At 43.5% G+C, this 15,165-nt stretch overlaps 1 protein-coding gene across 1 annotated transcript in view; it reads right to left on the bottom strand.

Moving 5' to 3' along the window:
• Positions 1-6,452: 6,452 nt before the first annotated feature.
• The window catches only part of LOC137422578 (tumor necrosis factor receptor superfamily member 1A-like), a 57,061-nt gene continuing 48,348 nt past the window's right edge, over positions 6,453-15,165 (bottom strand). The window contains exons 7-10 of the mRNA XM_068109302.2: positions 14,018-14,128; positions 13,737-13,832; positions 10,426-10,517; positions 6,453-6,865 (exon numbers count right to left, since the gene is read on the bottom strand). Coding sequence (XP_067965403.1) covers positions 6,569-6,865; positions 10,426-10,517; positions 13,737-13,832; positions 14,018-14,128 — 596 coding nt within the window. The 3' untranslated portion in view covers positions 6,453-6,568. The remainder of the gene's footprint in view (positions 6,866-10,425; positions 10,518-13,736; positions 13,833-14,017; positions 14,129-15,165) is intronic.

Consider the following 15,165-nt stretch of genomic DNA (forward strand, 5'->3'; position numbering starts at 1 on the left):
TTGAGATGCTCTACAGTCTACAGCATACCTGGTAGATCGACAACAGTCCAGCATTTCTCACCTGCTCGCACGTAGCCATCATGATGAGGTAAGAAGGACACGAAAAGTGATGGAAAGAGTTGTGGATGTGGTCAAACTCATTGGTAAGAGGGGACTGAGCTCCAGAGGAAGTAATGAAGAAGCAGCATACACACTTGTCAATGAGGAGATCGACCATGGTACATTTCTGGAAGTTGTAAAACTACTTCGGAAGTATGATTCCTGCACAGCCGATCATCTCTCTCACATTGTCCAGAACAGCAGGAAGCAACATGAGAAGGCAAAGAGTTCACGAGGTCGAGGCTCCTTGGTAACTTTGCTGTCTAAAACTACAGTGAATTATGTTATCACAGTTATCCGGGATAAGTTACGTCGGTGGATTTCTGAAGAAGTAACAGACATGTTTGCTGTGGAAATTGATACCACTCAAGACATCTCAACACAAGACCAGTGCTCTGTTGTTCTTAGATATGTTGATAGCACTGGCACTATCCAAGAAGGATTAGTGAGTGTGGTGAATGAAATGTGAGGAATCTACTGGCAAAGCTTTTGTGCAACTTGTTTCTGAAGTCTTGTTGGGACTGAATCTTGGCCTCAAGAACTGTGTTGGAAACTTAACTGATGGTGCAGCAAACATGCAGGGGCGCTACAAAGGCTTCAGTACTCTGCTATCAAAGGAAGCTCCAATGCAGATCCATGTTTGGTGCCACGCACATGTGTTAAATCTCGTTGTGACCGAAGCTACAAGTGTTGTGGTGACGAGCGCATCACTGTTCTCACTACAGAATGACATTGCAGTATTCCTTTGGGAATCTTATCAGCGAATGAACATCTGGAGTCGACACTCCACTACTGTGAAACGAATGGGAACTATCGGAGAAACTAGATGGTGGTCAAAGGATGCCGCCTTGAAGAAGGTTTTTGGTTCATTCAACAATCCAACTGGAGCACTTTTCATGGAAGTTATCACCACTCTTAATGCCATACTTGTTGCTGACCAGATCCAAGCAGCTGTTAAGGCCAAGATGAAGGGATACATTGCCAGTCTCCTGCAGTTTGAAACAATTCTGACTGCACAAGTATATCTGCAAGTATTCTCCCGCACTACAGCGCTCTCCAAGTATCTACAAACTGTGCAATTGGATCTGCTGACTGTGCACCGGATGGTGGATGAATTGCTAGAGAATATGCAGATGCTACGAGATGACTTCCAAGCTTGTCATGATGCAGCTGCAAATTTTGTTCAATGGGCTAATGACCAGCTGGATGAAATGGATGTAAATCTTGTTATGGAAGAGTCCCTTCCTATAAAACGGCAAAGACAGCACAAACGTATTGATGGCAAACTGTCCATAGATGAGGCTACATCAGCTTCTGACCCAGTAAAGAAGTATCGCATTGAAGTGTACAACCGAATAGTGGAAACTATTGTCAGCAGCATTGAGCAGCGGTTTGACAGATCAGCAACATCAACATTGTATGCTGATCTCTCACTTCTTCACCCAAGGAACTTTGATCATGTGCCATCGGGAGCTATGGAAGAGCTGCACAAACATTTGCTGAGATTTGATGATGGTGTCACTGCGGAACAACTACGAAAAGAACTGCGAAGCCTTGGAGAACAATGGTCAACACTGAAACAATCAGTAGCAGATGCTTATACAGTGCAGGAGGACAGTGAGTCTGAACAGGACAGGAAGACTCTGCCAAGTACATGTAAGTCATGTAAAGCCTGTCCTCTCTGCTGCTACAAGGTGCTCCTCAAGTTGAACCTCTTCACTGATGTCTACAAGAGCATTGGGCTTGCCTACAAGCTGCTGCTAACGCTGCCTGTGTCACAAGTAGCATGTGAACGGTCTTTCTCTGCTTTGAAGAGAATCAAAAGCCGTCTGCGAAGTACAATGACACAAGAACATCTTGAGGCATTCATGTTGATGTCTGTGGAAAAAGGGATCTTGGCCAAACTTGACACTAAGGATATAATTGATGGTGTGGCTGCCAGAAGGAGCGAACTGCGCAGGCACCTAGTCTCTTAGACATGACATGTGCTTGTGTTACTGAAAATAAATTTAATTTTTAGTGGATTTTTTTTTTTTTCAAGCATTTCGTCTATTTCCTCAGGTAAGCAACATATAAATGAATAATGGGCCGACCGAGGTGAAGGATGCCCGGGCCGGTTTTAAGACCCAGTCCGCTACTGAATGCCACACAGGTGAGCAGTACTCAAGAAGTGATCTCATGTAAGATCCTTCTGGATTATTACAAGAGGAAGTGTCATGCTGTCGCAGACCTGGAGTGGTATGCCGTCGATTTCCACTGGACCTTGGGCAGGTGGATTGCACACAAAACAGACACTCAGGTGTCGGCAATTCCTTGGATTCAGTCACATATTTGACTGCTGGAACCATTCCTGAAGAGATTCCAACACGTCTGGAATGACACTGGGTGACAGAGGTCCTGATCGAGTCCTTTGTGGAACTCCTGATACGGTGGTGAGTGTTCCAGAAAACTTACCTTTAAACACACCTGTTGGCTTCGCCCCAACAGAAAGCTACACATCCAAGGGATCCAATGTGGTCTTGCGCCAAGGTATTCCTGACGTGTAACTTCCTTCAACTGTAACAATGTGTAGTTTGATCTTCAGCTATGAATAAAAAAGTTCATTTGGAAAAAAGTATTCTACAAAATTTGAAATTGATCTAAATATTGCATTGTGGGAAGGGGTGAATACTTTTGAAGGCCACTGTATACACACCACACACACACACACACACACACACACACACACACATATATATATATATATATATACATATATACACACACACACACACACACACACACACACACACACATATATATACACACACAAACATACACATGTACAGTCACGTGAAAAAGTAAGTACACCCCATGTAAAGTTTTTGACTTTTTCAACATATTTCAACATACAGCTATTTGATCTTCATTTCAACAATATTGATAAATAAAGGTGATATAATATAACAAATATCATGAAACATTTACATTTTGTTGTCCATTGTATAATTTAAATAAACATAAATGCAAATTTCGCATGCGGAAAAAGTAAGTACACCCTTGGCTCTAATAGGTGGTATTGCCCCCTTTGGCAGAAACAACCTCAAGTAGGTGTTTCTTATAACTGTCTACCAGTCTCTGACATCGACTGGGAGAAATTTTTGCCCACTCCTCCATGCAGAATTCTTTCAGCTGTGCGATGTTTGAGGGGTTTCTTGCATGCACAGCTCGTTTCAAATCCCCCCACAACATCTCGATGGGATTTAGATCCGGGCTTTGACTTGGCCATTCCAGAACCCTCCATTTCTTTCTTTTCAGCCATTCCTTGGTGGATTTCCTGGTATGTTTAGGGTCATTGTCATGTTGCAAGGTCCACCGTGGGAGGGATTTCGACGGTGGGAGGGATTTTCGAAGCTCCACACGGTCTCCACGTTTTTCGAAGTTAAGTCTGTTCACAATTGTATTTTGTCGAAACTGTATTTATCTTTCGGTGTGTGAAGTTATTGTGTGCAACTTTGGTTGTTTCTCGGTGTTTATCTTTCATAAATTGATCGTCTGTTTGCCGTGTCGTGTCTTGAGGCCTTGTACAGTGTGCACTGTACAACCTTGAGGCTTTGTTTTTCTCTCAGCGGTCTGTCTTTTGTGATCCAATAACTTTCGTTCTCTGTATTCCCAGTCTTTTCACTCATAGCCTACTTCCTTGTGTAAATCTCAACTCAAAAAAAAACAAAAAACAACTGCTTTCAAATGTTGTGTTTGTGTCCTTCCCCCTCTCTCCCCATCTTGTCTACCGCTCCCGATGTTATATGTTTTATGTGTCGGTTTGTCTTTCTGTGTGATTAATGTTCGCTCTTTCACGAGCCTCGATCTTGTATACAAATTAAAAAAAAAAAAAAAAAAAAAAAAAACCGTCGGTTGAGCTTTAACTTTCCGACAGATGGCCTCACATTATCCTCAAGCACCCTCTGGTACAATGAAGAATTCATAGTGGATTATATGATGGTGAGCTGCCCAGGCCCTGATGCAGCAAAGCTGCCCCAAACCATAATATTTCCACCACCATGGTTGTGGTCAAATGGTATCAGGTTCTTGTGGTCAAATGCTGTCTTTGGTTTTCGCCAAAAATGCTTTCTGGTACTGTGGCCAAATAGCTCTACCTTTGACTCATCTGTCCAGAGCACATTGTTCCAGAAGTGCTGGTCTTTGCCGAGGTGTTCATTGGCAAACTTTAATCTTGCCCTGATGTTCTTTCTGGACAGCAAAGGTTTCCTCTTGGCACACCTCCCATGTAGATCAAATTTGTGCAGCCTCTTTCGAATGGTAGACACGTGCACTTTGATATCAACAGTGGCACGAGCTACCTGTAGGTCCCGTGATGACATTCTAGGTTTCTTAGAGACTTCTTTCAGCATCTTGCGGTCTGCTTTCGGGCTGAACTTGCTTCGGGCGGCCTGGCCTGAACAAGTTGGCAGTTGTTTGGAATCTTCTCCACTTGTAGATGATCTTCCAGACAGTCGAATGATTGATTTCAAATTGTTTGGAGATCTTTTTAAATCCCTTCCCAGACTCGTAGGCATCCATAACTTTCTTTCTGAAGGCCTCAGAGAGCTCTTTTGATCTCGGCATGGTGACGCCGCACACTTCAACAACAAAGAGCAAACCAAAGTAAATGTCTGAGGTTTAAATAAGACATGTTCCTCCAAGATCCTCTCTAACGATGTTCTAATCATTTGCACCTGAGCTGGTGCACCTGATTCTAATTTTAGGTATTTGAAGTAGTGATAAATGTAGGGGTGTATTTAGTTTTTCCATATGCCAAATTTGCATTTATGTTTATTGAAATTATACTATGGACTACAAAATGTAAATGTTTCATGATATTTGTTATATTATATCACCTTTATCTGTCAATATTGTTGAAATGAAGATCAAATAGCTGTATGTTGAAATATGTTGAAAAAGTCAAAACTTTACATGGGGTGTACTTACTTTTTCACGTGACTGTAGGCTATATAAATGCATTTTCTAAAACCACAATAAAGCTTACAAACCTGGAATAATACAAGTGCTTGTAATACAATCAGTGTATTATCTACAAATGCCGAAACATGCGACAATATTCAGTCCAATGCAAACGACACCACCCACTCTCCTACCACCACCAGCACACCACATCAGCCACTCTCCCACCACCACCACTCTTCCACAACCACCACTACCACCACACCACTCACTCTCCTTCCACCACCAGCACACCACATCAGCCACTCTCCCAGCACCACCACTACACCACTCACTCTCCTACCACCACCAGCACACCACATCAGCCACTCTCCCACCACCACCACTCTTCCACAACCACCACTACCACCACACTTCCACTACACCACTACACCACTAACTCTCCTTCCACCACCAGCACACCACATCAGCCACTCTCCCACCACCACCACTACACCACTCACTCTCCTACCACCACCAGCACACCACATCAGTCACACTCCTATGGAGCTTTTCCTTGAGGTCGTGATTTTTCCATGAGATTTCCTTGAGGTTGTGACTATCGCATACACTTTCCTTGAGGATGTGAACACCCTGAGAAACGCTTCCCTGGTCCTAACAAGGTAGCTCAGAAAGAGACCACTTAAGCCAGAAGACCCTTTGGCTTTACAGCACAGATCTTCGGCGGGAGTGAACGTGTGCGGATACTTCTCATTGGATCATCCAATGAGGACAATGAGATATTCCCTACAAGTTACATCCCTGTTTTAGTGTTCCTATCTGAACCAATATCTCACACAGGTATGTCGATTTGTCCATTATCTACCAACTTCCTTTAAATTTATGGAAAACTACACCAGTGTCTTTCTCTAGTTTGGGAATTTTGTACAAACTCCGCTGAGATGCTTAAAAATAACTAAATAAAGTATTCCTTCAATTCCGCTGTACTCCAGATGTGAAGGTGACAAGGATATAAAAGGAACTTTGATTCAGAAGGAGGCCGTTTGGCCCATCATGCCTGTGCCATAACACTACATTGATCAACTCTTAGTTTAGTGACGTCATTTCACCGGTGAGGGGGAATTAGGTCAAAGCGTATTCCTTCAATTCTGACTGTACTCCGGATATCAAGGTTAAAAGTACGGAAAGAATTGTGCAGAAGAAGAGTGTATGGGATAGTGGAATAAGCAGGGACCTGACAACATCACGGTATAGAAAATGAGACTTCCAGGATGAAGGTTTGAGCTGGGATCGAACAAATCACATCCGGGATGTCCTCTAGCACGTTGTCCTCAGAGGTTTCCAAGGAGATGCTCTTGACCATTAAAGAAGAAGCAAAGAGTTTGTAATATTCTTGCTAAAAAGGCAAAATTATTCTTACCAAGCCACCAACATCCTTCACTCCAGTTTCCTGCCTTCCTTTCCTTCTCTCCTCTTTCATCTTCAAATGCTCCATTTACTTTCTGCCTTTCCAAAACCACCGGATGCCTCATCCATGCAGTTGCGCCTCAATGTCCTCCGCACACCCACCTAGGCCCATGCTCCTAAGTGTGTTGCAAATGCAGCGAGCGGTGGCGCGTCGCCCTCTTTCCCTCTTCCACACGCGCAGCATCTCGGCGCGTGCCTCGCTCGTGTTCCCGGGGTTGTCCCGACTCGCGTCCGTGATGGCCGAGTCATTGAGGCCCAAATGTCGCACGAACTCGTTCCAGCGGCGTACCGGCACCACGGCCGACACGGCGTACAACGCCTTTGGACAGAGAGGCTGGTCTAGGACGGGCAAGGCCTCCTGCAAAGATAAACAGGGCAGACAGAACACAGGTACAAAGAACACGTTTTGGACACTCTTGCCGGAAAATACCTAGGAATACACGACGTCATTGCAAGGTAGTGAAAGGAATACATCACATCATGCAAGGTTGATATCAAGTCAAATAAGATCCAAAATGGAGCCTTATTCAAATTTTGATATATAAATGAATTTTCATCTCTTGGATCTCTCTCTTTCCCTCTTGTTTCCTTTTATGGAATGCAGATAAAAACAAGAAAGAGCAATCAGAGATTGCAAACCCTCGCTAAGATGTATTTTCAGTGGTTTTTAAGGTTTTTGTGTTAAAACAAATATGGCGGCCGAACCACGTGACCGAGACGTCATCATTATTATTTTTTTTCAACTAGTTTATTCCTAGATTATGCTCAATAAATTTCATCTTGATCGGATGAAGTTTTGTACTTGTCGAATTATGACATCATAATGGAAGCACCTATGACATCATGGTTAACATATTTTATTCCCCTTGGAGAGTTCTTTACAATGAGCTATGTCTCAATTTTTCTATTCAGCGCTTTCGGAGATATAGAGGTGCAAAGTTTTTCGGTTTTTCCAAGATGGCGGCCGAACCACGTGATCTTCGACGTCATAATTATCATAAAAAAATTATACAGGTGGAGTTACACCTACGGTGAAAATTTCCTGTCAATCGAACCAACGGTTGCAGAGAAAATAATATTTATTCTGTGCAGACAAACAAACAAACAAACAGACAAACAGACAAACAGACAAACAGACTCAAATGCAATACCCTCTCCTCTGGCGAGGGTAACAAGAATTAGACGGAAGCATCTTAACTTGCATTAGTTTTCTTCTCAAACAGAAAATACGACACGATTCCTCAGTAGCGGCATTTCCGTTAGCAGGGGAGGAACATGTCATAAAACACAAGAATCGTGCACTTTGTGACACCTTTTTGAAATTTGGCATGATGATAGGGCAGGTCATGAAATTTTCAAAAAACACTGGCTACAAGTTGGCACACCCCTCTGATGGCCGGTAGCTGCAAAATTCAAAATGGCCACCAATAGGTACGAAACGGACAATATCTCAGCTTCGACTGATCGTTTGTCAAAGTGTAATACCACTTTTTCCATGTTTTCGAGTACAGATAATCCATTTTTAAAGAGAATTTTAGGATTTGAGATCAATTTAAAGGTTACAGAGGAAATATCAATAATAAACTAAACCGCCTCTCACCTCCCGGAGGGGGTGTGCCAACTTCTAGCCAGTGTTTTTTGAAAACGAAAACGTTTTTGAAACGACGAAAGGGGAACTTGTGCTGTCCAACAAGACAGTCGAGCTATCTGACAGCCGTATGATGCTGCAGTTGCGTCATGCTGTCATGGATGGCCATAAGAAGGCATTCCTCCGGACAGTTGACTCTGATGTCATCGTGCTGTCTGTTCATTTCTTCACAACATTCCAAAACCTCGGGCTTACCGAGCTGTGGATTGGTTTCGGGAGTGGGAAAGCATACACAGATATTCCAGTTCATTACGTTTCATTGCAGCTGGGAACTGACAAATGTAAAGCACTCCCATTCTTCCATGCCTTTACAGGTTGTGACCTTACATCTAGCATGCTGGGCATTGGGAAACAATTATCATGTTGGTGTGATTCAGGATGACAGTTCCATTGATGCTTTCTGTTCCATTTAATATGTTTCTTCGTTTGCTGCTTGACCTCAGTGACCTTTTAATTGACCTCAAATCCTAAAATACTCTTTAAAAATGGATTATCTGTACTCGAAAACATGGAAAAAGTGGTATTACACTTAGATATACGATCAGTAGAAGCTGAGATTTGTCCGTTTCGTACCTATTGGTGGCCATTTTGAAGTTTGCAGCTACCGGCCACCAGGGGGGTGCGCCAACTTGTAGCCAGTGGTTTTTGAAAATCCCGTGCCCGGCCTAAACATCGTGCCAAATTTCAAAAAGGTGTCACAAAGTGCACGATTCCGACATGTTCCTCCCCCGCTACGTGGCCCAACTCTTGGACCCTTCACAAAGCTCTGACTTATTATTTAATTTTTCCATTGTAAGGTTAATGAAAAGGTTCCTCTGAAATTACATGAAGGACAAAAATATGACAAACTAGAACGGCATTCGGTTGAGCGCATACCTCCGCCAGGCTGAACAGTTTACGTCCCGCTGATGAGCTGGATCTGCATCCGTACCTGAACCAAAATCGAATCACCTTGTTCTCGTCATCTACGCAACTCGTCCACCAAGTTTTGTCATAACCTGTCCATAACTTTGAGATATCCTGCTCACAGACAAACACAGACAGACCCACCTCATGCCCTCGCCCTTAAGGTATTGTTCTGTGTCAACGTGTTACATCACAAAGCTGTCCCCACACGAATAGCGAACCAAAAGGCTACGATTCACTCCTCACCTGGGCAACAGATGCAAGAGTCTCCGTGATTGACACACTAGAGAACCCTGAAAAAAATGACCCACAAAACCCAAGAGATGTCGATGTTTTTCATCGATGGCGCTTTATGAGAAAGTAGAGACCGAAAGACCATCACAAGGGATGCTGAAGAAGCTAGATGAAAGCTCACGACACTAACACCCAACCCATCCCTCCATCCCCTCCACCCCCTCCACCCCAAACATAGGCAATCATCAAAATGTGTATTTAGTTGTAACAAGAGCACTGTGGTATACAACATGCATTTTAAGGCCATTTTCCATTTTCCATTTGAGTACCAGTTCACTGGTAATTCCCTACTTGTCGTTAAAGGCGGCAAAAAGGGTTAGCGTCAGGAAGGGCATCCGGCCGTAAAACATTGCTTCAAAAAGGGGACCGAAAAACAACAACAACCACAGTTCCCGAAAAAGGCCAACCCCCGCTTGCGGGGAAAAATGGCCTCTAAAGGTGTTTTTTTTTTTTTTTTCCCCTGAAGAATACAAATACTGTACACCAGTAGAAGTACCCACACCTTGTGTGGAAGGAATTTAGAGTTTAGAAAAAGAGAGCCAAGTACTATGTATAATTCCAATTAATCCATCAATCATATGTAATACTGGCTACCGCTGGGTAGCACTATATGATAAACACATTTATATAGAGAGAATTGGGGTCTGCCCTCCCCACAATTCAATTAAAACATTTAAGGCTGGTATACCACTTCACTGATGATGTCATCATCATCATGCTTTTGTTCCTCATTGGGAGTACTTGACAATGTGGCAAGTTAAAAAAATTTACATTCAGCGTTTTCCGAGAAATATTTTTTAAATTATTTGTGTTTAGTCCAAGATGGCTGCCATACCACATGACCTATGACATCGCAATCATCATAAAAACATTCTACATGTGTGTTGCTCCTACCTTGAAAGTTTTGTCTCAATCATACATGTGGTTGCTGAGAAAAACGAGGTTTAGCCCGTACGGATGGACTGCGTACGGACGGACGTACGGACAGACAGACAACCCGGAAGCACAATACCTCCGGCCACCTTCAGCGGCGGAGGAATAAAAATAGTTGAAGTTGCCTTGTTAGTTACCAAGAGCGACGTCTCGCTTCTTAACGGTGTGGATCTGCTTTCGGAGGTAGAAATCAGCGTTTCACCGACACCATTGGGGTCACCGACGGCACCTAATGGGAGCAAGCGAGGCAAATGGAGGGATGGATGGGGATGTCGGGGCAGGTGTAGTAGTTATAAGTCAGATAAAGGGGAAGGATTCCGTTCAGGGAAAAATTTGAGGCAAAACAGTGAGGAAGGTCACAGGAAGGAAGGAAATGCATACATCTCAACCAACATCACTCAATATCATGCGTCCTTCTTTCAACCATTTATCCAACACGAATCAGATTGCTGCAAGTTAATTAATTAATTAATTAATTAATTAATTAAAAGGTAACTGAGAAATAATTAATTAATTAATACTGCACGGTTTTTGGGGCCAGGTTAACTCGCACCACTTCACAATACAAAGGTCAAATATATCTCCCGACAAGGACAGATACATTCAAAGTACACCGCCCCATGTCAAATAAATAAATAACATCCTCCAGCGTGCGGCATTGCCGGGGCGCCTATGATGCTGGCGATACCGCAGTGCAGCACATAGAGACTGTATTGGGAGGGAGAGGTGTGCAATAATTGATTGATTAATTGCATAATTAAAATCAATAAATATTGATGATACAATATTTTCTTAATCAATTGGCTAATAGCATACCTCAACCACCATTGTTTCATCCGAAGCTGTAACTTTTTCAAGATTAATTAAATAAGTCATTAATCAAAAAAAAAAATATATATATATATTTGATTCATCAACAAATAATAAATCGAATTAATCAATAAATCAAAAATATCCTTTGTAGCCACATCACTTGGTCACTGTTATGTCCAAATATCAGCTTCCTAGCTCAAAAGGTGCCTGAGATATTGCCCAGATGAGAAAGAAAATACACTCTATGGCCAAAAGTATGCAGACACCCCTTCTAATTAGTGGATTCGGCTGTTTCAGCCACATCCATTGCTGACAGGTATATATAAATCAAGCAAATGAAGGCCCCCCCCTTCCCCCCACTACCCCCCCCCCCCACCCCCCTCCCCGCCCTTCTCACAAAGGATGCCACCTTTCCAACAAGTCAGATCGCCAAATTTCTGCCCTGCTAGTGCTGCCCCAGTAAACTGCAAGTGCTGTTATTGTGAAGTGGAAACGTCGAGGAGCAACAACAGCTCGGCCACGAAGTGGTAGCTCACAGCACTCACAGAACGGGACCGCCGAGTGCTGAAGCGCGTAGCACGTAAAAATCGTATGTTCTCGGTTGCAACAATCACTACCGAGTACCAAACTGCCTCTGGAAGCAACATCAGCACAACAACAGTTCGTCGGGAGCTTCATGAAATGGGTTTCCCTGGCCGAGCAGCCGCGCACAAGCATAAGGTCACCATGCGCAATGCCAAGCGTCGGCTGGAGTGGTGTAAAGCTAGCCGCCATTGGATGCTGGAGCAGTGGAAACGCGTTTTCTGGAGTGATGAATCACGCTTCACCATCTGGCAGTCCAACGGCCGAATCTGGGTTTGGCGGATGCCAGGAGAACGCTACCTGCCCGAATGCATAGTGCCAACTGTAAAGTATGGTGGAGGAGGAATAATGGTCTGGGGCTGTTTTTCATGGTTCGGGCTCGGCCCCTTAGTTCCAATGAAGGGAAATCTTAACGCGACAGCATACAATGACATTCTAGACGATTGTGTGCTTCCAACTTTGTGGCAACAGTTTGGGGAAGGCCCTTTCCTGTTTCAGCATGGCAATGCCCCCGTGCACAAAGTGAAGTCCATACAGAAATGGTTTGTCGAGATCGGTGTGGAAGAACTTGATTGGGATTGGCCTGCATAGAGCCCTGACCTCAACCCCATCGAACACCTTTGGGATGAAATGGAACGCCGACTGCGAGCCAGGCATAATCACCCAACATCAGTGCCAGACCTCACTTATGCTCTTGTGGCTGAATGGAAACAAATCCCCGCAGCAATGTTCCAACATCTCGTGGAAAACCTTCCCAGAAGAGTGGAGACTGTTATAGCAGCAAAGGGGGGACCAACGCCATATTAATGCCCATTATTTTGGAATGAGATGTTCGACAAGCACATATGGGTGTAATGTTCGGGTGTCCACATACTTTTGGCCATGTAGTGTAAATAAGTGATTAATAAATCGATAATAATTAAGTAATCAATCAATTAATCGATTTTGTTTTATGGGATATTGCCCTCCACAAAGCCAGAAAACCACTCGACGTGGGGGTTACACAAAAAAAACAAAAGCAGAACAACCAGCCCCTTGGATTGAAACAAGACAAATGTAAAAAGTTGTCTCTTCACAGAACAAAAAGGGCTGGGAGGGGTTAACTCGTCTGCTTCGAGACAACAGTACTTCTACCCCCATTGTTAATCATGATTGATTCAAAAAAATGATTAATCAAAAAATTAAAAATACTGTTTTTGCCCAAAAAAAATACCTCACTATTGTGCCCAAATTTCAGATTTGTAGCTCAAAGGATGGCTGAGATATCGCCCGGACAAACAAGAGAGAAAGAAAGAAAGAAAGAAAATAGGAAAGAAACCGGAGTGAAAACTGAGTACTCCGTTTCAGCGCGCGTCATCGCCGGGCCCCCTTCGGTGCCCGGCAATGACGTCATGCAGCGCCTCGAGATGTAATAGGAAAGGAGCGGTGTACAGTAGAATAACATGTGCTGTAAAATACCTCCTTGTGCACGTTGAAAGTAACAGGCAGTCATTGTACCGGTGATGAGTAAAATTATACAGGAAGAGGTTAAAGGGCTAGAACAGAAAGTCCAAATACTTTAGAGGGTAAATGGCAGTAGTTGGGGGTGTGGAGGGTTGTAAGGTCATGGGTCATGTAAGGACAGACATGTAAGGAGTCATGCAAGGACCGAGTCATGTAAGGACCGAGTCATGTCAGGACAGAGTCATGTAAGGAATGTCATGCGTTATGTAAGGACAGAGATAATTATGCAAATAAAACGTAAATGGCAGTAAGCAGTAATTGTGCAGTAAATGGACGTAAATGGAGTAAATGTGCAGTAAATGGACGTAAACGGCAGTAAAGAAAACGTAAATGGCAGTAGTTGGGGGTGTGGAGGGTTGGAAGGTCACGGATCATGTAAGGACAGAGATAATTATACAAATAAAACGTACTGTAGATTTGCACTACTTTTGTTATTCAATCCGTCTTGTTAGAATTTAATATTATTCATTATTTTTAGCCAGTAACTATACGACTTCATCTTGCTCGACATCTAATGTACCGCACCAGCCACCGTCGGCCCAGCCCCTACCAGCTGCTTGTCCCGTTACGACCAGGGTGTGAGAACCCCTTCCTGACATTGCCTGAGTCTCTTCGGCAACCAACACCTTCTGCCTCCTGCCAGCAGCTGGGGATCAAAGAGAAGAGGTGCGTTTCGGGATGAGGTGAGGAGTGCAAGAATATCAAATAAAACAAAACAAAACAACAACAAACAAGTTTGGATGAGCAGAACCAGGTCATTAATAGTGACGCCCAACTCAAACCGGGGACCAAGAACTGGCGGAGAGGGCATTTGGGTGCGTCAGTCCGTACCCTTGACAAAACTGTGCAGGCGTGGACACAGCAAGTTCCGGCAAATGAGGATGAGCCCAACAAGAAGCAGTGGCAGGACGAGCAGGACGAGCCAGCCTAGCTGCTGCAAGTCTGTCGTGGCATAACAGCATGGCAGTCAGTACAAATGGCACCGAGCAGATTAGCAAAATGAGAATCGACCATTCCAATTCACAGCATTTCCTCCGAGCTCGGCTTCAGCACCTTTCAAGGTACATTGGACCAAAGAAGGGATTTGGCATTGAACATACAGATCATAATGATAAACACCTCCAGCATCTCTACTGGAGTGGTGACCATGAACACCTGCGCCACATCAACACTTGCTGCAGAGGTCGTATGTCATATATACACCTCCTTTAGGTACCAATTACCAGTTAATAAGATCTTTAAAGTTGCAATCTGCGATGATAAATAACAACATTAAATGGGGAAACCAGCTCAGATGCAGTCGGTGAAACCACAAGACTGCGTCAGGTTCTGAACACAAAATACATACAGTGCCCTCCATAAGTATTGGAACAGTGGAGTCAAATTTGTTATTATTGCTATATACTCAACTAGAACGGCACGCAGTAGCGAGTATACCTCCGCCAGGTGAACAGTTTACGTTTTGTATCCTAGAGTAGACCAGAAAATCACAATACAGAATCACATGTAATCAAAATCATCCTTCCATAAATTTTTGAGATATCCTACTGTGTGTGGTTTTGGCCCTATCTTCCAATGATCACTTAACAAATTATACTAGCCGGATCCGGATCTGCATCTTCACCAAAATCTAATCATTTCGTCCTCGTCACACACACACAACCTGTCCACCAAGTTTCGTCCAAATCCATCCATAACGTTTTGAGATATTCTGCTATGCATCGTTTTTGGCCCTTTCTCCCGATGGTAAAGAATCACTTAAAAAATTCTAGTAGCCGGATCCGGATCCGGATCTTAACCAAAATCTAATCATTTCGTCCTTGTGACATACGCTACCTCTCAACGAAATTTCGTCCGAATTCGTCCACAACTTTTTGAGATATTTTGTTCACAAACAGACAGACAGACAGGGGTGAAAACATAACCTCCATCCACCTTTGGTGGCGGAGGTAATAAATTTGGATTTGAGATCAAAAGAT

Source organism: Myxine glutinosa, chromosome 2, assembly GCF_964187855.1.
Source record: "Myxine glutinosa chromosome 2, kmMyxGlut1.1, whole genome shotgun sequence".
Classification (NCBI taxonomy): Eukaryota; Metazoa; Chordata; class Myxini; order Myxiniformes; family Myxinidae; genus Myxine; species Myxine glutinosa.